General features: G+C 39.2%; 1 protein-coding gene across 2 annotated transcripts in view; it reads left to right on the top strand.

Annotated features, from left to right (window-relative positions):
* LOC113533285 (ephrin type-B receptor 1-B) overlaps nucleotides 1-24405 on the top strand; it is a 301883-nt gene that overhangs the window by 118198 nt on the left and 159280 nt on the right. For both annotated transcript variants that reach the window (XM_026925335.3, XM_026925333.3), the window contains exon 3: nucleotides 94-775. In XM_026925335.3, coding sequence (XP_026781136.1) covers nucleotides 94-775 — 682 coding nt within the window. The remainder of the gene's footprint in view (nucleotides 1-93; nucleotides 776-24405) is intronic.

Raw genomic sequence — 24405 nt, 5'->3', positions numbered from 1 at the left:
TGATGAGAAAACAAAACACTCCTGATCATTATTGTCTGTCAGTCTCCTTCACTAACCCGAAGCTTTCTGTCTCTGTGTGTTTTGCCTTATCAGTGGGAGGAGGTGAGCGGCTATGACGAGAACCTAAACACCATTCGCACGTACCAAGTGTGCAACGTGTTTGAGTCAAGCCAAAACAACTGGTTAGTGACTACGTTTGTACGGCGTCGTGCCGCCCAGCGTGTCTACGTGGAGATGCGCTTCACAGTACGCGACTGCAGCAGCATCCCACGTGTTCCCGGCTCCTGCAAAGAGACATTCAACCTGTACTACTACGAGAGCGACCAGGTGATTGCCACCAAGGGGGCCACATTCTGGACAGAGGCGCCCTACCTCAAGGTGGACACCATTGCTGCAGACGAGAGCTTCTCTCAGGTGGACTTCGGTGGGCGCCTCATGAAGGTCAACACAGAGGTGCGCAGCTTTGGGCCGCTCTCCAAAAACGGCTTCTACTTGGCCTTCCAAGACTACGGAGCGTGCATGTCACTGCTGTCGGTGCGTGTCTTCTACAAGAAGTGCCCGAGCGTTGTGCAGAACTTTGCAGTCTTCCCTGAGACTACAACCGGTGCTGAGAGCACGTCGCTGGTGATTGCTCGTGGGTCCTGCATCCCAAACTCAGAGGAAGCTGACGTGCCCATCAAACTGTACTGCAACGGCGATGGCGAGTGGATGGTGCCCATCGGTGGCTGCACCTGTAAGTCTGGCTTTGAGCCTGACAACGGCAATATCTGCAGAGGTAAGAGGCCAGCAGACGGGCTTGGTTCTTGTTGAGTCCACTACCATGGTTTCATTTTATCAGTTGAAAAACATGTTACAGTATGCTATTGTAATGAAGGGAGTTGGTACAGTATTGCATAACATACAGGCAAACAATTAACGAAGCATAAAACCGGCATTTAATCTGCTTTTTATGTTACATTTATTATGCAGTACTGATTCTCTCAGCCTTAGCATTTTGGCAGAATTCACAAGTTTGCATATTAATCCTGTGACACTACCTGACCCACATAACACACCTACTTCTTACACATATTAGACCAGTTCGATAAGTTATAGTGCATAGACTCTTATAGTGTCCTCCTACTTCCCAACTAATTAACTAAGAATGTAAGTGTAATGAGTGAAAAATTAAAGGGGAAAAATAACATAAAGTATCTTAATAAGGTGTTGGATAACCACAAGTCTTCAGAACAGCTTCAGTGCACCTTGGCATAGATTCTACAAGTATCTGAAACTGTACTGCAGAGATGAGGCCCATTCTTCCAAAATATATTCCCTCAGTAGGTGTTTTAACTGTAGTGGTGGAGAGCGCTGTCTAACTTGTCACTCCAAAATCTTTAGGTCTTCAGTTGGGTTGAGATCTGATGACTGTGAAGGGCGTAGCATTTGTCATCTTGACGAGACCCCTCCCATCAGGATAGAAATATTTCATCATAGGATAAAGCTGATCAGTCAGAATAACTTTGTATTGATTTGCAGTGGTGCTTTATTCTAAATAGACAAGTGGACACAAACTATGCCACCAAAATGCCGCCTACAGAAAAATACCCCCTCAGCTTAAGAGTCACCAGGTTTTTTTCCTTTAATTTGTCACCTGTTTTTATATATTCATTACCTCTACCTTTAACATCTATCTATCTATCTATCTATCTATCTATCTATCTATCTATCTATGTATTGATTTATTAATATCTTTATCTAGATAAAGATAAAATCTATTTATTTGTCAAATGCATCCATTTACTTAGGGTGTGTATTCATTTATTGATTTATTTAATTATAATTCTATTGTTTAATTATTTACTTACTTATGGACCTATCTATCTATCTATCTATCTATCTGTTAGTTATTATCTATCTTGATAGTTATTTATTATACTTATTTGTAAAGCTTGCTTCTAACTGATGTCTTTGAATTTTGGTAGTTTAGCTTGCACATAAAAATGTAGAAACATCCAGTCATCCTCTTTCCCTCAGAGAGCACCGAGCCTCACAAAGATACATACACACACTTACTCACACACATTCAGACCTAATGTCAGCTGCAATGCCTCATAACCTCAACTCTTCTACTCTCTTCTGAACTGATGCCGTTTCTCACTTTCTGACTGTTTCTTTAGATATCTGTCTACCTCTCTCTATCGCTCTCACACACCCATGCAGTCATATGTTGTCTCTCTAGGTCTTGTGATTATATATCTGATCCTTCACTCAGGAACTGTGCTGCCATATTGAATCCCCCAGGCCTGTCCATGACGCACAAACTGAGCATGCTCAGAGCTGATAAGATTGATTGACGGACATCTGCTGTGATCAACAGTCAGATAGAGAAAAAAAAGAGCAATCCTTGGGCTGGGAGAGGTCAATGTTGAAAAGCATAGCGGACATGTGTGCATTGACTCACACACAGTGGCACCTAGTCTATTCTAGTCCTCAGGCAAGGTTTTCTTATCACCAGAGTGATGCGCTGGACCAACTCCACAAAGCCATAAAAAACCTCTTTCTGCTTGGAGCACCTTTTACACAAGCCAGATTTACCACACAGTGCATTTAACACTACTTGGGGCAGAAGAACTAGTGCTTTGGGAGAGATTTGGCTGTGTTTAGGTGACAGGAGCACCATAAAATCCTTTAAGCAATATCGTTCAAATGCAACTACTTCAAATATTTAGCATTTGCACACTTTCAAATATTAATCAGCCTATAATTTAGTTTCGCACCACTATAGCCAGGAAGAAGGTTAGCAGCAGTGCTACACTGTGTGTTTGTATCACATTAATAAGGGTTCTTCGGGTACAATATTATGATGTCCTATGAAGTGCACCATATTTCTAACAGATGTCCATTTCAAATCCACAGAAAAGGTGCGATTTTAATAAATTCCTATTGGAAATTACATGCTATATCACTCTTAGGACACACCAGGCCTCATTTATCACTCTTTTTAATAAAGTTCTGTGTGAATGCCTTTCGTAAGCCAAACCTAACAGCCACACTAAAAACTCCCACCAGATTTACAAAAGTTTCAGTAACGCTGATGTTCTTCATGAATTAACAAGTGTGATCACAGCACAACTGATTAACATTTAGTGACACCCACAAAACACACAGAGCGCTGAAAACAACTACACGGTGAAATAGTGCCTCCTAAGTACACTAAATCTTCCACTAATGCAGCTCAGCCACTGCAATGCGTCAACTCACTGGGGCACAGACTACACAACTATACCTCCTGTTAAAGGGTGCCATTTCTTTTTATGGTTTAATTGAATGTCCAGTCTTATTTGTCTTCATTTATGAGTTTGGTTTGCTTTCTTTCATTAATGTGAAATGACCAAATTTCAACTCATTTTCACTAAATTTGTGCATGCAATTAAAACAAATCGGTAATTTAAATTTGACAGCAAAGCCTGCATATTAAATTGCAGTATGTCATTTGAATAATTTGATTGGAAGCCTTGAGGTCTGTTTATACATAAATTTATGGAAACTAGTGAGCTACCTTTCCATAGTCTCGTTTTACTTGGCCATTTAATTCTGAAGTTAGCTCTAAGTGCACAAATATTTACTAATTTGTCGATTTGTAAGAAAGGTTCTTCTTCTTCATCTTCTTCTTCTTATTATTTTATTATTATTTGGCCATTTATGATTATACTTGGCTATAACTATAAGAAATACTGACACACCAGACAAATTACTGATGCATTCCTGAGCCAAGGAGTTTATCAGTTTATACCATTAATGATCTCGCTACTAATTATTGCTGATTTTGGTGTCCAAGGACAATGCCTTCATGGTTACCAGACTGCTTCATTTTGGCAAAACAGCTCATAATATTAGTATTTAGCAATGCTGTATGTTTATCCCTGGATTGTGCCATGTTTGCATTTCTGAGTGGTTAAAATGGTGGCTGAGGGAAGGGCATTTTGAGGCATGTTGATAACATGGAAGAAAGAAGAGGTGTAAAAGCAGTAACTCTAACCCTAAGTTCCATCATATTCCCCAGATATTTCTTTCCTAGTCATAGTAGTAAGGAAGTGGTGGCTTACTAGTTAAGGCTTTGGGCTGTTGCTCAGAAGGTCATGAGTTCAAGCCCCAGTGCTACAAAGCTACCAGTGCTGGGTCTTTGAGCCAGGCCCTTGACCTGGAGTGCTGGATCAGGTCTGACCTAGTGCTCTGACCCTAGCTTTCTAACAAACTCAAATAGGCGAAGAAAAGAAATTCAGTGTCCTGTACTTTCATAAAAGCTGTTTTCTTTTTTTTTCTTCTTAAAAAATGTTCTGTTAAGTGCACCCTTAATTAGATCACTTCCAGCTTTGGAATGAGTTTAACCATGGAGCATTCAATTTTGAATTTCTTTTTTCTTTTTTTTCTTGAATGTCTGAAAATCCGTGATGGCTGGTCATGATATGAGATGGGATGGATAACATCTAATATCTATCACTATCTCAAGAATGAAACCATGAGGGTTGAGCAATGCATTATATCACGAGGTCTCATTGATGGAGATAATATGAATGATCTAGGGAAAACTATTAAACACACACATTTATTAATAAAACAATATATTTTTAACAATGTTCCAACAATGAAAATCATTTCATCTGGTATAGTTATATGGTAGGTGACTTTATTTATTTTGACTGTAGCATAAAGCTCTTAAGGTGTGTGTGTGTGTGTGTGTGTGTGTGTGTTAGTGTGAATAAGCCATAGCAGAGCCTCTTTTCTGCTCTAATAATGATGTTTTGCGCAGCAGGTCTCTGTTAATTAGCTCTACTCTGATCTGAAGGCTGCTGTAACGTGGTTTGATGTGGTAATGTACTGCAGAAAGGCCTGAAGTGCTAGCGTACAGCTAGTCAAGCTACAGTAAAGATTTAAAAGGTTTACTGACATTATAAAGGTAATAAGTGCTTGCTTTAATGTTTATTAGCTTGTTCTGTTCATTTTTTGGTTGTCTTTGCATCCAATATGTTCGTGATGACTTTTTTTTCTTCTTTTTTACCACGAGGGTGGTATTCCTCTCTGCATTCTGTGTCTCTTCCTCACACACACACTTGCACGTAGAAATCCGAGTTGTCAGTATTCCGATCCTGCTTAGGGGAAAGTGAATACTCATTAACAGGTGTAAGTGTGTGGACGTGTTATTCATTCCTGCAACCCTTCCAGATGTTGTGTCAGATAAGATCACCCCCTTCAGGGCAAGTCTGGACAGTCACCAACGGCTCTCTTTCAATAAAGCTCCCACGTCCTCTGCTCTAACCACAGCTCCCTATGTGGCAGCCATGTCGGATTAACGACTCCGCAGTCGCGCTCGGCCTCGTATGTGAGTAATGGAGGAAGCTGCAGCCAGGCCATTCTGAGGCAACACGCGCAGACGTGAACATGAAACCGATGGTGGTTATTGTGGTCAGGCGTTTGGCTTGTTTATGCCTCAAGCGTTCAAACCGCTATAGCCACAGGGCTAGATGCCAGGCATACATACATGCACACGCACACACACACACACACACACACACACACACACACACACACACAACATAATTGAATGTGGAGTCTCTCACTGCAGGAACTGTCTGTGGTCTGATTAATTTGTGCTTGCAGTGAAGTATGGCCATAGACATACATATTAGTCAGTGGACTAAAATAAAGCAATGTAATGCATCAATAAAATGTTTTTCAGGCCAACTATGAGCATGAGTACATGTTTTTTTGGTATTCATCCATGCTAATACCAGTACCGCTACCTAAATAAGTAACCTATTTAGTATTAATCAATCAGAGGCATCACAGAATATTTTATTTAGCTCTGTTTATGTTTCCTCGGTTTACAAAGTGGCTGTGTGTCAGGCGGCAGAGACGGTTCCAGGTACAGATGAGGTTTATTAAAGTTTATTAAAGCAAGCAATCCGAAACATTAAGCAAGAGCAAGGTCAGAAACAGGCAGGGGTTCAGATGATCAGCAAACAACAGGAACAGGACAAATCCAAGCACGTGAAAACAAGGAGCAAAAAAAGTCAAAAAACAGAATAGCACAAACAATGAACAAAGGCTTGGCATATTATTGATACACTTCACAGTGAGTGTGTGAGTGTCTTGTGTGTGCTTATATGTATAGTGTGGTGATGGTTGAGTCCAGGTGTGTGCAACTAGTAATCTTGTGACTGCACGGGTGAGAGTGCCGGGAATTGTAGTCCGTGGCGGCCATGTTTGGATGCCGCAAGGCATTCTGGGAATCTGGTAGGAATCTGGGAGTTTGGCGCCGAATCTGGCGCTGACATGACACCATGAAAGCACTGATTTTAAATGACATGTAGCTACCAGCATTAGTTAGCTTGGATCAAGTAGGTATGCATTTGAGGAGAGCAGGTTTTGTTCCTTTTTTGTTTTTTGTTTCTTCACTTGTTAGTTACATTGCATCAGAATGCCTCGTTATGCGATAATAGTTGATTGTCAAGAACAACTTGCTGGATAAGAGCCGTTATTTTCACTCACCTCATGTTGTCTGTAGACATGTGTTTCTCGCCTCGCAGCTAGCAATGAAGTCTTTATGAAGTCTTATGTTTTATTAGGCTACTTGTATTGTAGGAAGACGCTATAGTTTCTCCTCTTGATATTTTTACAGAGCAGTTTGCAGTCTGCTTTGCTTTTCTTGCTATCATTAGTTGTGAAATACATCCAAATTGCTGTCATTTTGTGTCATCTGTCCACTAATGTGCAATAACATACACTAGGCTTATGTCACCTAGGTATCAGATGCTGGCATCAGAGCATATACGAGTAAGAATAAAAAGTGTGTACATATTAACACTGTAATGAACCTTTGAGAAAAATAGACAATTTTAGTTTTCTCACAACATTTATAGTTATAATTAAATTGTTTACTCTCGTACTCACATAATTCTCCCTTAACTCTCATATTATCCAGTCACATAAGACTCAACAGTAAAAAACCGAATAAAAATCTTCAGCGTGCTTCAGCAGATGTGTGCATGCTGTGTTAAATGGGACATGCACACATTTTATGGGAACTGATCCACCAAATGTTAATTCAGGATCCTGTGAGACAAAAATGCTTCAGGCTTCACTGAACCATTAACATCCTACATTCATTACTGAATAGCAATCGCCGGTCAGATTTATACAGACTTTTCCATCTCCGCTACATCCAAAAATCAAGTTTGCTAGTGCTTAGATGGTGTTTTTAAGAGATCTGTTGATCTAAAGAACTGAGGGACTGATAAAGAGATATAGAGGTAGAGAAGTAGAAGCAGGTAGAATGGGAAAACATAATCTGGTGTTGCCCTCTGGTATCAAGCAGAAAAGCAGCTCCAGATGAAACAGAAAGATTCACGAATGGCACAGCAACAAGTTTTAATTCACCCGATCCACTTCATTTCCTGCCAAATACATGCTAGAGAAACGAGGCATCCCGCTGTTTTCTTTCTATCTGTCTGTCTGTTTCTCTTTGCCTCCTAAATCTCTTGTTTTGCTGTCTCCATATCTCGTGCTCTCTTTCTCTCTCCCTAGGAGGTGAGAGAAACAAAGCCGCGGAGTGCAGACTCTAAATCAAGAGACGCTTTTTAGTGGCTGGCTAATTATAGAGAGGGTGCACAAACAGACGCCTCTTCTCTGTCTCCGTCAGGTCACTTTTTAAATATTATTTATTTATTTATTTATTTATTTTGACACACACTCAGAGGGACGTGTACAGGCTGTCAGCTCACCGCTTTCCTGCAGCTCAGGCTCACAAATAAGCTGGGGTTCTTGAGTAAAGACAAAACAATACATCACTACACATCAGACCATTACAAAAAAATCAATTTATAGCATTGATTTGAGCAGAAATATTCCCTTGCTTTAATTTATCCAGTTCACTGTAATTAAATGGGCTTAAATCGTGCTCAGTATACATCATGGTCTTTCTATCATCAGGGTAAAAATAGGAATGTAATCAAATAAAAAATACATAGGCACACTAATTTTTTCTTGCCAGAAAGGTCCGCAGGGCATGTGGGTGAGACTAGGGGTGTGCGTCAGGAATGGGATCCCACAGGACACAATAAAATGTTGTGCAAGTGGGAGGTTTTTTCTCTTTCATGCGGGCACGAGCGAGTGGTCAGAGTTCATTCATTCATCCTTAGTAACGGCCTGATCAGGTTCACAATTATTTAAATTATGCTACTAGTTTGTTTTAATTTTTAGACAGTTAAATAAGAAATCGATCCAACTAAACAATCTAAAATAATAACTAACTAAAAAAACTTCCTCACTCACCCATAATTGAGAGCAATTATAAAATCGAATGATGTAGCTGAGGTTGAGGAACTGTCAGAGACAGTATTCACAGAGCATGCTGACAGTGCTGACATTTCTTCATCTGGGATTCTGGTTTATGCCACACTCACTCTAGATTTAAATCTGAATACAGATATGGCTATTTGGAGCACTAAACATATACAGATAGTGGCATTGCATTACACCCCTATTAATATCATATATAATTTTATGAATTTGATCCTTTAGTGGTATTATTAAAGCTCATTTTTTTCTATTCTCATGCTTAATTTATCTTTTCCTAATCCTGTTCAGCAATGCCCTCTTCCACACAATTACTCAGCATCACTTAATGATTACAGGCCACTAATATTAATATTAGCATTAACTAGCTAGCAACTTTCACCTGCGTTATAGAGAAACAGCATTCTTTCATGAATAAATGCGAAATGAATACACGCTATAATCATATCTAAAGAATCTGACTCAGGCATTACTTTATCCTTAAATTAGATTCAGCTTCAGCTTGCTAGCCATATGGAGATCTCAGAAACAGATGTTTGCTTGTAACGACTGGTCCTGATCAGGATCTGAGGCTTGCGTAGTCTAAAGTTGATCTGTATTTAGGATGTGAGTTCAGTATGATGATTGATCTGGTATACCAGTCATATATTTATATAAGGTATAGGTATATAAGGTATATATCCATACTGGTATGGACCACATTTATAGGAGAAATCAACGTATAACACATAGTACATTCAGACTGTGATGCAACAGAGCAAAAGATTAAATGATGTGAGAAACAGGGAATATGATTTGCACACTGCTTGCGATATCCACGCAGTGTGCATGTGACAACAAACCCAGTGTGATGTGGCTCAGCAACTGAAAATTCTTCGCGCTGTCTTTATTTCAGTGACTTTTCACTCGTCTGCTCCAAAGTAATCAGTAAATTAATGTGAAGAGACAAAAATATTGTCAAAATGCAGACTCCACTAATTACTGTGTAGTCTGCGCTCCAGAGGTGGGAAGTAAAAAAAAAAAAAATGCAATCAATTTAATTGCGCTTTTGAAATATTTGTACTTTTCCTTGAGTTTTTCTTGCACCTAATACTTTGGACTGTTATATACTGCATTTTAAATGACAAATCTCTACTGTCTACTTTGAAACTACTTCACTACATTTCTCTACAGTCATATATTTCGAAAGTCATAAAGTGAATTTTTAGCATCAGACAGCTTCACGTAGTCAAACTAAATTCCTGAAAAATCTACGTCACACCCTGAGCCCTAATTCCAGCCACTGTAATCAATCCGTTGTTTCATACGCTTTGTGTTTTTCATGGCAGCTTGTAATTGTGACAGCTAGCTATTAGCATTCAGCAAGTTTGTATCATCAGATTTACTGTCATGCTAGCTAACATTTGAGAGATTAGCCGTTAATCAAATCACAGGTTTATGTTAACACGCTTGTTCTAAAATGTTGCTTTCGTAGTAACAATTGATTCACAGGGCTTTTACATTGATAAAATCTACGGCTAAGCATAGTAATAAACAAATCAAAAAAGGATGTTATTTAACCAAGAAAACTGTGTAATCATTGATATGTTGAAACTTTCTGTAAGGAGACGTTTATTTAACTTTTATAGAAATTGTTTCGGGAGTTTCCACGGGAGTGTCTTCAGTACTTCAGAGGAATTTCGGCTTTGTCCTAATTAACTTGGAGAGAAATAAAAGAAAAGCAGATGCAGGAACGAATGTTTATAGCTGCTATAACATACTATGAGCGATAACAGGAACTGTGGACGTTCTACAACATTAGATGTAACTATAAACGGTTAAAAGTATAGTGTGTCATCCATTAATAAATTCAAAACTGTAATAGTTGCAAACTGCTATGGTATAAGAGGAATAAGACTTTTATACCATAATACGGCTGTGCTGTTATTGAAATATCAACAAATCCGAGGTTTTAATCATACCACCTAATGTTAATTCATTTCCTATAAAAGCTCGTATTTTATTCTTTACTTAGCAGATGTTTTCTACATTCCTTGGTTCCTTGGAGAAAGGGACACAAATTTACCATCCATGTGATTGAGGTAGATGTTTTTGTGTGTGTGTGAAACTTTCTCGTACTTTTACTTTCATATTTTAAGTAAAGTTATATAAAGTTTATATGTTGCTACTTTAACTTCAGTCAAGAATGTAAAATGTAGATTGTAGTTTAATGAGTAATTGCACTTGAGATGAATTTCATTACTTTTCCCGCCTCTGCTGTGCTCTACGGCTGCACTGAATCTACCTTACACTATTAAGCCTACTGCCAGTAACATCATTAATTTAAACGTTCACTTTTAATGACACCCAGAGCCAGTTTTTAGAACATACTCAAGCCTATATTCACAAAATAACAGATATGACTCTGTATTTCATAAATATTTTACTATAAACAGGGTATGAAGATGCTCATTTTCATTCAGAAGTAGGAAAATGTGCAGCATTGGAACTGACGGCTATGTTGGCTCTCGTGTTGGCCTTTCCTGATTAAAACTTGGAATAGGTTGGAATAGACTGCAGCGCCATGGTGGAACAGTTTCACTCGCTCACAGCATGTGGGGAGGAGACGTTAGAGCCTCAAAATGCAAAATGCTCCATTTATTTTTATATCCACTAATGATGGAGCAGTGTTCTTTTAATTTTACTGCCAGTCTAACATTTTAGTGTCTAGTTTTAAATGTTTATCTATTTATCTATCTCTTTGGTTCATTAAAATATTTTAACTCTGTTAATAAATGTGTAATTAATTAATTCAAGTAATTAAATTTCTTAATAAATTAAATGGGGACATCCCATTATACCACGATATAATGTATACTGATACTGGGAGGATTCGGGTCTGGGTCTGGGGTTTAGAGTGTCTTTTCTTGATTTTGATAAGTCATTACACAAATGTAGTCACATCATAACACTGCAAACACTTCCTGACCCCTAACCTTAATCATTTTGACTCAAAATAAGTGGAATCCTATGAATATGACTATGTCCTATGGTCATGCTGGATCCGCTTCTTCCCTACGTCATCATGTTACCTATTCTCTTAAATACTTAATTATCTCAAATACATAATTACTACAATTACAGTAATTGAACTAACCACCAGCCATCACAGAGTGATCAGGTTTACATTACAATTCTTCTTACCCTATAATATTATTTACAGTCACTGATCCAGTCTCAGGTTACCGATTAGGTAATAATTGCATATGAGGTTTGTAGAACCTATAGGAAAAATCCACCTTGAATGACTGAACATATGATCTTCAGTGGCATCTGAATTTTATTTTATAATGAAATTCTGAGTTGACTTTTCGGTCTATTTTCACTTTGGGTAACAGGGTTGGGCATTACCCACAATGCTGTTTGACTACCTGCTGATAGTGGTGCCACTGTGATTCAGCCCTTAGAGCGCAGAGTGCATGAGAAGTCTCTAACTTCTCACAGGAATAACAAAAATACAGCACCACCAAACAAATTAGTACCACAATCGATATTCAATATAACAGTACACTCAACGACCACTTTATTAATATTCCTGCACATGCATGCAATTCTCCAAACAGCCAATCATGTAACAGTAGCAGCGCAATTCTTGCTCTTACCTGACTGGAACCTGATGTTGTCTTCCTGGGTCGTAGCCCACCTGCCACAAGGTTTGATGTGCATTCTGAGATGCTTTTCTGCTCACTACTGTTGTACAGAGTGGTCATTTGACTTACTGTACCATAACCCTTCTGTCAGCTCGAACCAGTCTGGCCATTCTCCTCTGATGTCTCTCATCAACAAGACATTTCTGCCTGCAGAACTGCTGCTTACTGGATTTTTTTGCTTGTTTTTCTGACTATTCTGTATGAACTCTAGAGACTGTTGTGTGTGTGAAAACCCCAGCAGATCAGCAGTTTGTGAAATACTCAAACCTGTCTGTCTGCCACCGACAATCGTGCCAAGTCGGTCATGGACAGGTGTACGAATAAAGTGGTCAGTGAGAGTATTTGATGTGTTTCAGAGTGGAGTTTTTCGTTTAAAATCCCTAAATCACGGTTTGGCTGAATGTGAATAGCTAGGATTGTTGGGATTGTTAGGAGAGAAATCAATGTTTGTACTTAGTGCTCTTATTGAGGTCCTGGTACTTATTAGGACACTGTCAGAGCTCAGAACCATTAAAACCTCTAAAAGCAAAGTGACATGAACCAAGTCTGATTATTGATTAGACACTATTAAGCAAGCTATAAGATCATCCTGTTGGTGCACTCGTCCCTCGTCACACATTATGTTTTGCATGTAACCCTTTGTAACTGACATTATAGAGGCCAATAAATTGTTTAAGACTAAAATGTACCACACACACACACACACACACATGCTCTGGACACTGCATTCACGATGTGTTATGGAAGTGGATTACATACATTACCCCTAATGCACACAGACTCTAAGGGGCTTTTAACCAATGCATGAATCTACAGTCTGGGCTGAAAAGAAATCAGCCTCAGCCTCTTCATACCATCCTGTGCATTTTTACTTACAACCATTAGTGCTGCTATTGTTCATGATTCAGTAAAAGACAAAAATAATCCACTTGTCCATTTGTTAACAGCTAATAAGACAATGTGGATAAAAAAATTAAGTCTTATTGTTTGGGGTTTCTTTGGGTTTTTTTTTCCTTGAAAGAGACGGGAGGCTTAGCAATGCTAGCGTAGTATCACACCAGTTTTGCAGAGTATATTATGTACTATATTTGGTCTATTTTTGGATTTACATATTAATAAGATTGCGTGTGGAATGCTTTGAAGGAGTTCAATTTTCTTTGTGGAAGCTGCTCGTGGGGTTTTATTGATAGAAACGCTGTTGTTAAGCACTTTTTTGAAGGACGTAGAGATGTTGTTTCGAGAGGAGATACCCTGTGCGCTCTCATGACAGTGTGAAGCAAAGGGGAGAGAAAGTACCCTGTCAGTTTGGATGATGCTTTTCACACACACCCTCATCAATGATTCACACACAAACCCACACATAGCCGCTGCTGTCAGTACAGCAACAGTGACTCAGACAGTGGATGTGTTGGCTTAATCAAAATTCCACAGGTCATACTGGCCCTTATGAAGCCTAATTAATCAAGGGAATAGCCGACTGTCTGTCTGCTCTGTTCTCTATCAAACCTCATCACTGGATCATCTCTCTCTCCTCCTTGCTGTTATTCATCTTCATCTGTCTTGCCTTATCTTTCCTAATGGTCTCATTTTTCTACATTTCCACCCAGCAAGGACATCATCATAGCCATAGCCAATTCCCAAGCTGGGCCAAGGTCTTTTTCTCATTGGTCACTCTGTGATGTCAGCATCAGAGGACAATGTGTTAGAGTTGACTAATCACTAGTTTCAGAAGGAAAGGGCTTCTGTTGGATTCTGTTTTCTGTTCCATTCCAAGCATTATAGGACAAATACACCCTGAACAGTTTACATATCTATATGTTTTTGTTCTTCTTTTGGCTGCTCACGTTAGGAGTCGGCACGGCGGATCCTCCGTCTTCGTTATGGAAATCCGGTTTATTTGGTATGGCACTCCCATTTTATCTGGGCTTGGGACTGGCACCCGATGTAGGGCCCAAACCCACAAGGTTTGTTTTATAATGAAATCACGAGTTACTGTTTTGGTTTCACCTTCTTTCATCAACACATTGGTCTGTTTTCATTTTGGCTAACAATTTCCTACATTACCCACAATGCCTTTCTTTGTAACTACTTGCTATAGATGTGCCAGTGGGATTCATCCTGCATTCAACTAAGGAGCCTAAGTCATAATTTCTGACCTAGAAACAAAGAAAACACCCCTCAACTCTGAATTCCTGCTCAGGAACTTCGGGATGTTTTCCTCAACCCAATTCAGCAAGTGACGTCAAAGCAACATGGCTGCTCACAGCATCAGAAATAAACAAAGTAGCACCTCTTACCTTTAAATGAATTATGCTGTATATACAGGTATTTGCTTTAGATCAATCAACATACAGCCATATTAGCTTGTTTAAATCTATAACATTGACTGTACAGTAATTCCGACTTCCTACTTCTGAGATAAATTGAATATAGCATTAACCCTTGCTTCATTTCTACCTAAAGAGACTGATACAGCAGCACTTTAGTACTCTAATCTGTCCAGCTTTTCTCATTCTGCTCAACGGCTCAGGGTCCAAAGCTTCAACTTGTGTGGTAATATCACCATCAAAGCTATCGTAACTGTTATCTTGTAGATCACTAAATAGCAGAGCCCTAACTTAGTGCAGCTACGTTGTATACTGTAGCTGCATTGCAGTCCAGCATTTGTTGTCACCACTACTATGTTGGATTTCTCATTAATATGGCGACAACCATTACCGGAACACAGCGAAACCTGAACGTTATCCCTTATGTTCGAGATCCTTCAAGTTTTTTTCATTTAAACGATAGCATTGTAATTGCGCTACTTGCAAACACTAACAAAAATACAGCACTAACCAACAAATTAACACATATATTTCAACATAAACAGATTTCCTGTTATGTTCAAGATGGAGCATTTCTTTAAAGCTATGTTCAGCCATTTTCAATTCTGAATATTATTTCTTAATACAACATAATATTTGATATATTTCCACTTCCATTTCAGCAGCTGTCCATTAAATATGTGCTTGGAAGAAAGACTCTTGTCTCTGTGGTGTTGCAGGATGTGTACATTAAGAGAACCACTAACTTTTAATCAATCAGGACATCAGGAGGCATCTGCACTTGCCTGTCAATCATGTTGATTGTCAATTCAGAAAGCTAGGCGATGTAGGCGCATGGTTTGGGTGCATCTAGTTTTAATGGGAAGACTGAAGGAAGGAGCTGTACACAGCTACTTCTACATCTTTAACAACTATTCACAGACTCCACTACTGAGAAACATTAGTAATTGCCCTCAATTAGGATTCTGTGCATGCTGTAGGCATCTAGCTATGTTTCAACTTCATGTTATATTTACTATTTAACAGTGGAGGTCCTGGTGAGCTCTTTCATGGAAATAGAATTGGAAAGTTCATCTGAAAATATCCGAAACACATTTACGAAGACCAGTCCTTCTTACGTTTAAGTCAAAATGACCTAAAGTCTGAAATATCAGGTTGTTTTCTCCAACATGACTTCAGCAAACGTTTCATATTTGGAAAATAATATCATTACACAGGTCATGCTGACCAGAACAGATTTTTTGCTAAGTCTGATTTAAATCCGAGTCATAAGCAGCAGTAAATGACTTAATTTGCTTAAAGTCTATGCTCTTCTCCCTGATGCTTTGTGTTTATCGGAGGATCCCGGCACTGTGAAAGCCAAAGAGAGTGAGGCTTCTGGTGAGCTACTTCTGCATCAGTGACAACAACCAGAGGGAGCCTTGCTGCGTGTGTGGGCAAGTGTGTGATACAAGGACTGCAGGGACTCATAAATACACACAATCTTCAGTTTGTATCTCATTATTCCTCTCTCTCTCTCTCTCTCTCTCCCTCTCCCCTGCACTCTCTTCCTTTCTGTGTCAACACTGATTTGTGACTGCGTTTTGTTATTTGTTTATATATTTATTCACTCCCGTTTCGAGTGTAGCTCTCCACACTGCTAGAAGAATAGTGAATATTTCATGCTGTCTGCCGAAAGGGGTCGGATGCAACTCATGTCTTTGTGTCTTTCGGATACTGAAACTAGACATGTTTCCTTTGTATTCGGACCATGCTATCACGCTGTCCATGTGGCACAGTAAAGCTCAGGAAAGAAATGGATGGGTTTTACTTTGTGTGTGTGTGTGTGTGTGTGTGTGTGAGGTTCAAATTGTAATATTGAGATCAAGGAATCTGTTCACTAGCAGGGATGGAAAATAGTTGTACTTTTTTTTTTACTATACTTAAGTATTATTTTGGCGTATTTATATTTTACTTGAGTAATATTGAAAATGAATAATTGTACTTACTTAGTTTTTCTTACATTTTTATTTCGGGCTACAAAATTCTCAAAATTCTATAAATCTCAAAGATCTCTTCTTCCCTCATCTAGCCAATCACTGTACATGAATCAAATGGGCCCCTGTGCATTTTATTTACATTTCAGTTAAAACATCCTATCAGATTCATCAGTGTAGAAAACACTATCAACATTATCAAGAATCACACCAATTCATCATCTGTCTTGACCTTCTCATGCTACACAATGCAGTTTTATGCTACAGCTATCAGTGTGTGTTTGAATACAGATATCCCACCAGACTGCAGTGTGGAAATTGAGGATGAGCGCCCCTGAACCTACCTCAGTAAATTATTTCACTATGCTGGAGTAAGCAAAGATGTGGTTAAATGAGGCGTCTCCTTTACCTACCTAGAAGGCATGAACTCCATACGAATTGAAAAAGCATGCTGAGGTAGAATTAGACTAGCATCATTTGTAGTAGCTAATGCTAATGCTAGGTGGTTAGCACTGTGGCGGGGTTGGGGGTTTGAATCCCGCCTCTCCCCCATGTGCGTGGGGTTTGCATGTTCTCCCCAGGCTTCGAGGGTTTCCTCCAGGTACTCCGGTTTCCTCCCTCAGTCCAGAGACACATGTTGTAGGCTGATTGGCATTTCCAAATTGTCATTTCCAAATGAGCTGGCATCCCGTCCAGGGTGTCCCCAGCCTCGTCCCCCGAGTCACCTGGGATAGACTCCAGGCTTCCCCATGACCCTGTGTAGGATAAGCGGTACAGAGAAAGGATGGATGGATGCTTATTTACATGATATTTCACTTCTGATGGAACATTTCATCAGTTAAAACATTTTCTTTTTATGTTTAAATACTTTTTACTTTCACTTGAGTACTTTTTTGGCTAGATACTTCCACTTTTAATTAAGATTTTAACATATTAGCTATACTTTCACTTAAGTATAATATATCAGTATTTTTCCACCTCTGTTCACTAGATATTTCAGAGTAATGGAGTTTGATTTATTATTATTATTATTGTTTACTGTAAATGAAGAGTGCACTAAGGGGGATTTCTGGTTCCAAACCCTTCACATGGTCTATATATAGTTGTGAAATATGTTTCAATGTTGCACATATCTCAGCTAGACGTACGGTTCTAGCATTTTAAAGCCTGCTTACTTCCAGAAGTGAAAAGAGAGAAAAGAATCCATTCATTTCCACTGAAACATGCCCCACCTACCTCTATTTATAATCTAATCTGCTTATGGAAAAACCAATTACTGCCAAATTTTAAAGGATTATAAGTTTACACAGAGGAAAGCTTCATCAGTCTCCGTCTCATTTTAAATCAGGGACGGTGTGATGCTCAGGTTTTTGAGTAATGTTCACTGGCTAGTTGTTTCAGAAATCAATGAATGTGATTGGCAGGAGCCTGCCAGCATTCTAAGACCTCAAGCTATATAAAAAAAATAACACTTTCCACCCATCATTGCATTGGTGTTTTATTCTGCAGTTTAGGACTGCAGTTTTTATGGAAGTAGCTTCATAAAAGCATATTTATTTTATAACATTATAGAAGCATAAATATTTATAAAATATAAGTAATGTGTGTAAAATTGGTGCAGTGGGGACCCAGAGTCATTCTGTTTATTCAGACATTTCCAAACATGACCAGAATTCATAGTGAGGTTTAGCTTACTGAATTTTATAGTTATCTGAAGTATGAAAGGGACCAGGCAAACACAATCGCAGCATAAATACATACACACATGCATAATAAGGGTGTGTGTGGCAGACTGGGAAAACCCATCAGATGTCTCTGTGGTTGAATTCTGGCAAACAGCCAAAAAAAGTGGACAAATCAGGTTTTGTTTTTCTTCTTGAGGACTGACACGGTGATGAAGCAGGTAACGTTGCCATTTTATAGCTCCAGGGTCTAGGGTTCGATCCTGAGCTTGGGTTACTGTGGAGTTTTGTGGGTTCATCCAGTGTTTGTGTGGGTTTCCTCTGAGTTCTCTGTGGCTTGGCTATGCTAAATTGCTTGTAGATGTAAAATGATTTTGTGAACGTGTGCGCATGGTGCCTTGCAATGGACTGGTGTCTCATAAGCCAGCATTTCATCAGCCGTCAATATGTCTGCTGCACCACATGGGATTTTTACATGCAATTTTCATGCAAAGGGAATTTACATACAAAAAAGAAGCATATGTCAGTTCAGCAGAGACTGTATGAATAATAGAAAATCTCACCATGTGAAAGGTTTTCCCTGGCTGACACACAAGTATGCATGTTAACAAGATGAGACAGATTACAAGATACATGATCAGGAGACGTGATTAATTTGTAGTTGGAGTACATGGTAACAACGAAACAGGAAGTGCATAAAACGAAAGGAATCTGTGCTATATATTGACATCCGGAGTGTTAGTGCTTGAGTCTGATCCATATTTCCAGCGCTACGGCATATGGCATCAAGTGCCATATGTCACTGTGTATTTTTGGGCAAGGGATGCTTGCGCTCCGCTGCCGTGATTGATGCTCTTCTCTTGTGGCGTTGTGAAGTTCTTTTCTTGCTTTATGGAGCGTGGTTGGGTTTTATTCCTTTGTAATTGCTTTACCATGCTGTACCCATAGTGCGGAGCTGGTAGCTTTTGTGTTACGGCCCATTTCTATGCAGAGCGAGTGTGTGTATGTGTGACTGAGCATGCATACGCGCTTTCTCTTTCCCTTTTTCTCTCACAATCACACACAGCAACATAAACACACTCATAGAATAGCTAGACAGATTCACTCATTATGTGTGTTTGGAGAGAGCTGTACTGATGGGCTGCCTCGATGAATAAAGTCTCTCTTTCCCTCCTAAAGGACGCTGTTTTTCCATCCATCCTGTCGTCTCCTCTATTCAACCATTCATGTGCTGGAGGGATGAAGGCAGAATGATGTATTCTGTCTCTCCTCAGTTCAGCATCAGCGAGCGCTCGACACTCAGACATTAATGTTACAAATATTCAAATAACTTTATTTAAGATTCAGCCAAATGCTAGCATGGGGTGTGTGTGTGTGTGTGAGAGAGAAAGAGTGTGAGAGAGAGAGAGAGAGAGAGAGAGAGAGGAAAGAGAGGGAAGAGAGATAGATGGGCTCATGGGTGGTTGAGTGAACACACACAGAGAGAGAAAAAGAGAGAGAGACAGAGGAAGAGAGAGACAGAGGAAGAGAGAGAGAGAGAGAAAGAGAGAGAGAGAGAGAGAGAGAGAGATCCATTGTGTCTGCTTTATATGCATAATGACGGTGATGATGAGGCATGGGGAGCAGTGGACTGCAGCTCTCTGTGTCCATCATTATGGCAGTTTAGTCATCTCCATCATCCTGTCTACTGAAGAATAAAGCCATAAATACATTTTCACCAATCTTTCTAGAAGGGAGTATGAAGTATAAAAAGGTTTTTCTGGGCTTTCTTATGGCACTGATGTTTACCTGCTAATGTAATCTCAGCCGCAGACACTCCGCCCTCAGGCTACAGAGCGCAGTGACGGCTGGTGGTGATATTAGATGGGAGGCTAAAATCTAATATCTCTCAACAGCTCTAGAATGAAACTATTAAGCCTGAGCAATGCATTATATCACAAGGTCTCATTAACAGTATAATAAGAATGATATGGGCCAAACTATTACACACACACTTAAAGACAGATAGGCAGCAGAATTCGTGATTTATAAAACACCGTAATGCTCTGTGGATTTCTCTCAAATACCAAATATTGTAAACAGAAAAAAAACAAACAAACAAACAAACAACCCACAGTTCTGTTTTATGTCCTTTTGTGTAATTTGTATCTTGTTTGCACAACAAAACAGTCTATCTAAGTCTATCTACTTTTTCTCTTCTAAAACCATTGTGGGAAAATATTGATGCCTTTTTATCTTTGCTAGCCCGTTTATACCAGACACCTAATAATAGTATCGCCGAGCTATTAGGTAACACTTTACAATAAGGTTCCTTAATAACTCATAACTATGCACAAGCAGATCATGAACGAATGTAGTCAGTAATGGAAATGAATAGTGCATGATGCTTCATTACTAATAAAAGAACATGGGAAAGAATTATTTGTTCCCCTAGTAGTTAACATAAATTTATGGGCTAAGCATATAGATAATGTAATATAGTAACTACCATGAACAGCCATACTAATGCATCATTCATTAATTCATTTTCAGTAACCACTATGTCCTAGTCAGGGACAGTGCTAATGCATCATAATTAGCCTAAAAACACTAATAATAAACACTAATGCTGGAAACAGGAGCCTAAAATGGCCAGTGGTGGAAATAGTAGAAGACACACTGCTACTGCTACTGTAGTAATAAATCACTTAAGTTAAAGTAAAAGCAGTGATCAAGAAAATTACTCAAGTCGAGTGAATAAAGATATCTGGTGAAAAACTACTTAATTAATTACTTTACAAATTACTTTTTCATATGTCTGCTATTGATACAACTAATGTTCTATACCTGCGAAATACATTTCAGAACAATTATGTTAACTAACCACGTGAGCTTTGCTGAAGTGAACAAAGGTGCTCAGTAGGGTTGAGGTCACGGCTCTGTGCAGGAAACTCAAGTTCTTCCACACCAACCTTTAGCAAACCATGTCTTCATGGAGCTCGCTTTGTGCACAGGGGCATTGTCATGCTGGAACAGGTTTGGGCCTATTAGTTCCAGTGAATGAAGTCTTAACGCTACAGCATACAAAGACATTCTAGACAATCGTGTGCTTCCAACTTTGTGGCAACAGTTTGGGGAAGAACCACATAATGGATGTGATGGTCATGTATCCACAAACTTTTGGCCATATAGTGTATTTGTGCCACCTAGAGATAAAGTCAAGTGGCTTCATTGTCATTTCAACCATATACAGCTGGTACAGTACACAACGTTCCTCCAGGACCATGGTGCTAGATCCAATAACACAGAAGTACAAGAGACTACACATTTCTACATAAAGTGCACATGCTAATGTGTGCAAACAGCACAAGACAGTACAATAACTATGAAAACAGGACAATAACTAAGACAGTACAATAACCACTAAAACAGGACAATATCTAAGACAGTACAATAACCACTTAAACAGGACAATAAGCACAGTAAGAGACAGTGCAGCGCCGACCAGTACACACTTCTAGTATGAAAGTGTCAGATATAACAGTAATGCAAAAGAATATCAATATAATAAAAGTGCTGTGAATGTGAACATAACATACTGTGACGTAGTTTTCAGCAGATAAGCTTACACCATATATGGATATAGCAGTTATTGGTGTAGCAGCCAGGTAGAGAGTACAGTAGTGACAAGAAATTATATATAAATACAGTAGCAGCAAAACAAAATGTAGGTAGCAAGTACAGAAATGTGCAAAAATTGCAAAAGGAGTGGGATGTTCTTCAGTTGAGTATTTATGTGTGTGTGTGTGTGTGTGTGTGTGTGTTGTCAGTCCAGTCTCTGAGTATTGAGGAGTCTGATGGCTTGGGGAATGAAACTGTTTCACAGTCTGGCCATGAGTGCCCGAATGCTTCAGTACCGTTTGCCAGACGGCAAGAGGGTGAAGACTTTGTGTGAGGGGTGTGTGAGGGGTGTGTGGGATAATCCACAATGCTGGTGGCTTTGCAGATGCAGCGTGTGGTGTCTTAAGTGGTACACGATCCTTCATTTAGTAGTAACAAAGCACAGTACATTATTAATTAAGAGCTTTACTACATGCATCAGTGTTCTGTGCACAGATAGTGGACTATTACTACGTTATTATAAAGTGTTATTCTATTGATAAAATGTATTTTAATCCACCCACACCTGTGAGACTGCTATTATCTGACCAAATCTGTTATTAATGTAAGGGTTTAATAAGAAGTGTGACGGTAATACAGAATACTAACTAAACTCAGTTTTAGGGAGTACTGCAGAAGTGATTTCCTTCCTGTGGAATGTTGATGTTTCAGTGGAGGCCTTGGACATTTCTAGAGCTATTTCTGCTGGTCATTTCAGAATAAAACGTTCACTCAATGTAAAGGGCAACTGGCATTATTATCATTATTATTATTATTATTATTATTATTTAAATAAAAGTAAAAGCAAATAGAAATCACGGACATAAAATTCATAAAGGCAGAAGATGCACACACACATATATACACACACAGCCACCCACCCACCCACCCACACACACACACACACACACACACACACACACACACACACACATACATACAGATTGAATGATATACAAATAGTCTACAATGACAGGGCATTTTTATTTTTTAAAGGTAGGGGGAAAACATTTGTAAGGCAGAATGGTGAATAGAATCGGGTGAAGCAGTGTAGTGTAGAAGTGTAGTGATAAGGGCATTGGACACACATTCATTTACTGACTGACCTTCTTTTAATGAATAGCAATCCATAATGAAAAGGTAACATTCTCTCTCTCTCTCTGTCTCTCTCTGTCTCTCTCTCTCTCTCTCTTTCTGCCTTTAACCCCAGTGTGGTCCTGCCATCACATCCTGTGTTCTACTCTAATTAAACGCAGCTCCTAATACACACGCACACACACACAAAACCACCCAACAAAACCGCCCACGCACACACACACACACACACACACACACTCAGTCGATTCAGCAGATGGACTCTACTTTTGTTGCTGTTGACAAAACAAAGTGAGAAAGAATCCGCAGGCGACTGGATCTCTCATCCCTCTCTCACCCCCAGATCTTCACTGCTTCACTGCCCTATGCCTTTGTATGAATGATATCTACAGTACACAAAACAGGAGCATTAGTAACAACTGAAACCATGGCGTTTCTCTTAGAAATGGAATGCCGAATGATTATTTTTTTCTCACTGGAAATTAGCTGATGAGAAGTGTGACAAATCACTTTCGCGTTTGCAAGACTTTTATCTTTGTTTTTAATGAGGCGCTTGTGAATTCTCTGTCTCCTGGCCTCTGGCGCCCCTCACACACACACACACACACACACACACACAGAGCACAAAGACTTCAGAGCTCTGCTTTCATTGCCCTCATCAGAACTATGCAAGTCCGTTTCTGTATGCTCCATCATGCAAGCACTGCCTCTGCATATTAAAACGATATCACAGTTCTGTCTTAGTTGAGCCCAGTGGCTTCAAAATTTGCTCTGCCTGCAGCCTCTGTGGTCAGATGTCTAAGCTTAGCAAAGCAAGAAAACGTGACTAATGAAAAGGTGTTCTCATCTTTTTTGTTAGAACCTGGAAAAACTTGTCACATGGCTGTCATATTCATCAAAACTGACCAGACAAACTTAAATACCTGGAGTAAGCGAAACTTGTCAAGATCACAAGAGTGATGTTTGATAACTCCAGGTCACTGCTTTACTATTCCAAGCCTGGGGACCTTATGCTGTGCACATTGATAAATTATAGAACTAGATACAATATGATATTGTTCACTTTGTGCCATAATGGTGCTACAGCTCAACAATGGGTGTCTATGGAAATAATGGAAATAACTTGAGGTTCCAGCCACCCCGAAAAAATCGAGAAATTCCATAAAATAATGGAAATCTAATGCTTTTCCGTTGTGGCAAGTAAGTCAAGTCAAGTAAGGCAAGTCTCTATGTATTAGAGATGTTACTGAATATGAAAACATTATTTGGAATGAACAGATAACAGGTACAAATACGGATGAACACAGAGGCGTGTGAGTAGGAGGTTTTTACTTTCCTCTGGGCATGAACGAGCAGTCAGATATAAAACTTACAGGACAAAGAAAGACCACGCTCATTTACGTGAATGTGTGGCACAATATCAACTAAACAACTAAATCAGTTAGAAAATATGATAGCCAAGTACAGATTAGTGGTTGGGTTCATATAAAAATGCTTCTGGTTTAGGCAGACTACAAGTTTCAAACCTCTACTACATATGTTTTAGCACTACTAAAGATAATTAGCTGAGAAAAAGAACATTAAAAGTAAAAAATGAGGAAAAAGCACACTAATTGGGTGATCTTCTTATTGAGTGAAATACCTAACATACATAGTAAAC

Source organism: Pangasianodon hypophthalmus, chromosome 21, assembly GCF_027358585.1.
Source record: "Pangasianodon hypophthalmus isolate fPanHyp1 chromosome 21, fPanHyp1.pri, whole genome shotgun sequence".
NCBI classification, from domain to species: Eukaryota; Metazoa; Chordata; class Actinopteri; order Siluriformes; family Pangasiidae; genus Pangasianodon; species Pangasianodon hypophthalmus.
This window is presented reverse-complemented; position numbering and strand designations above follow the sequence as displayed.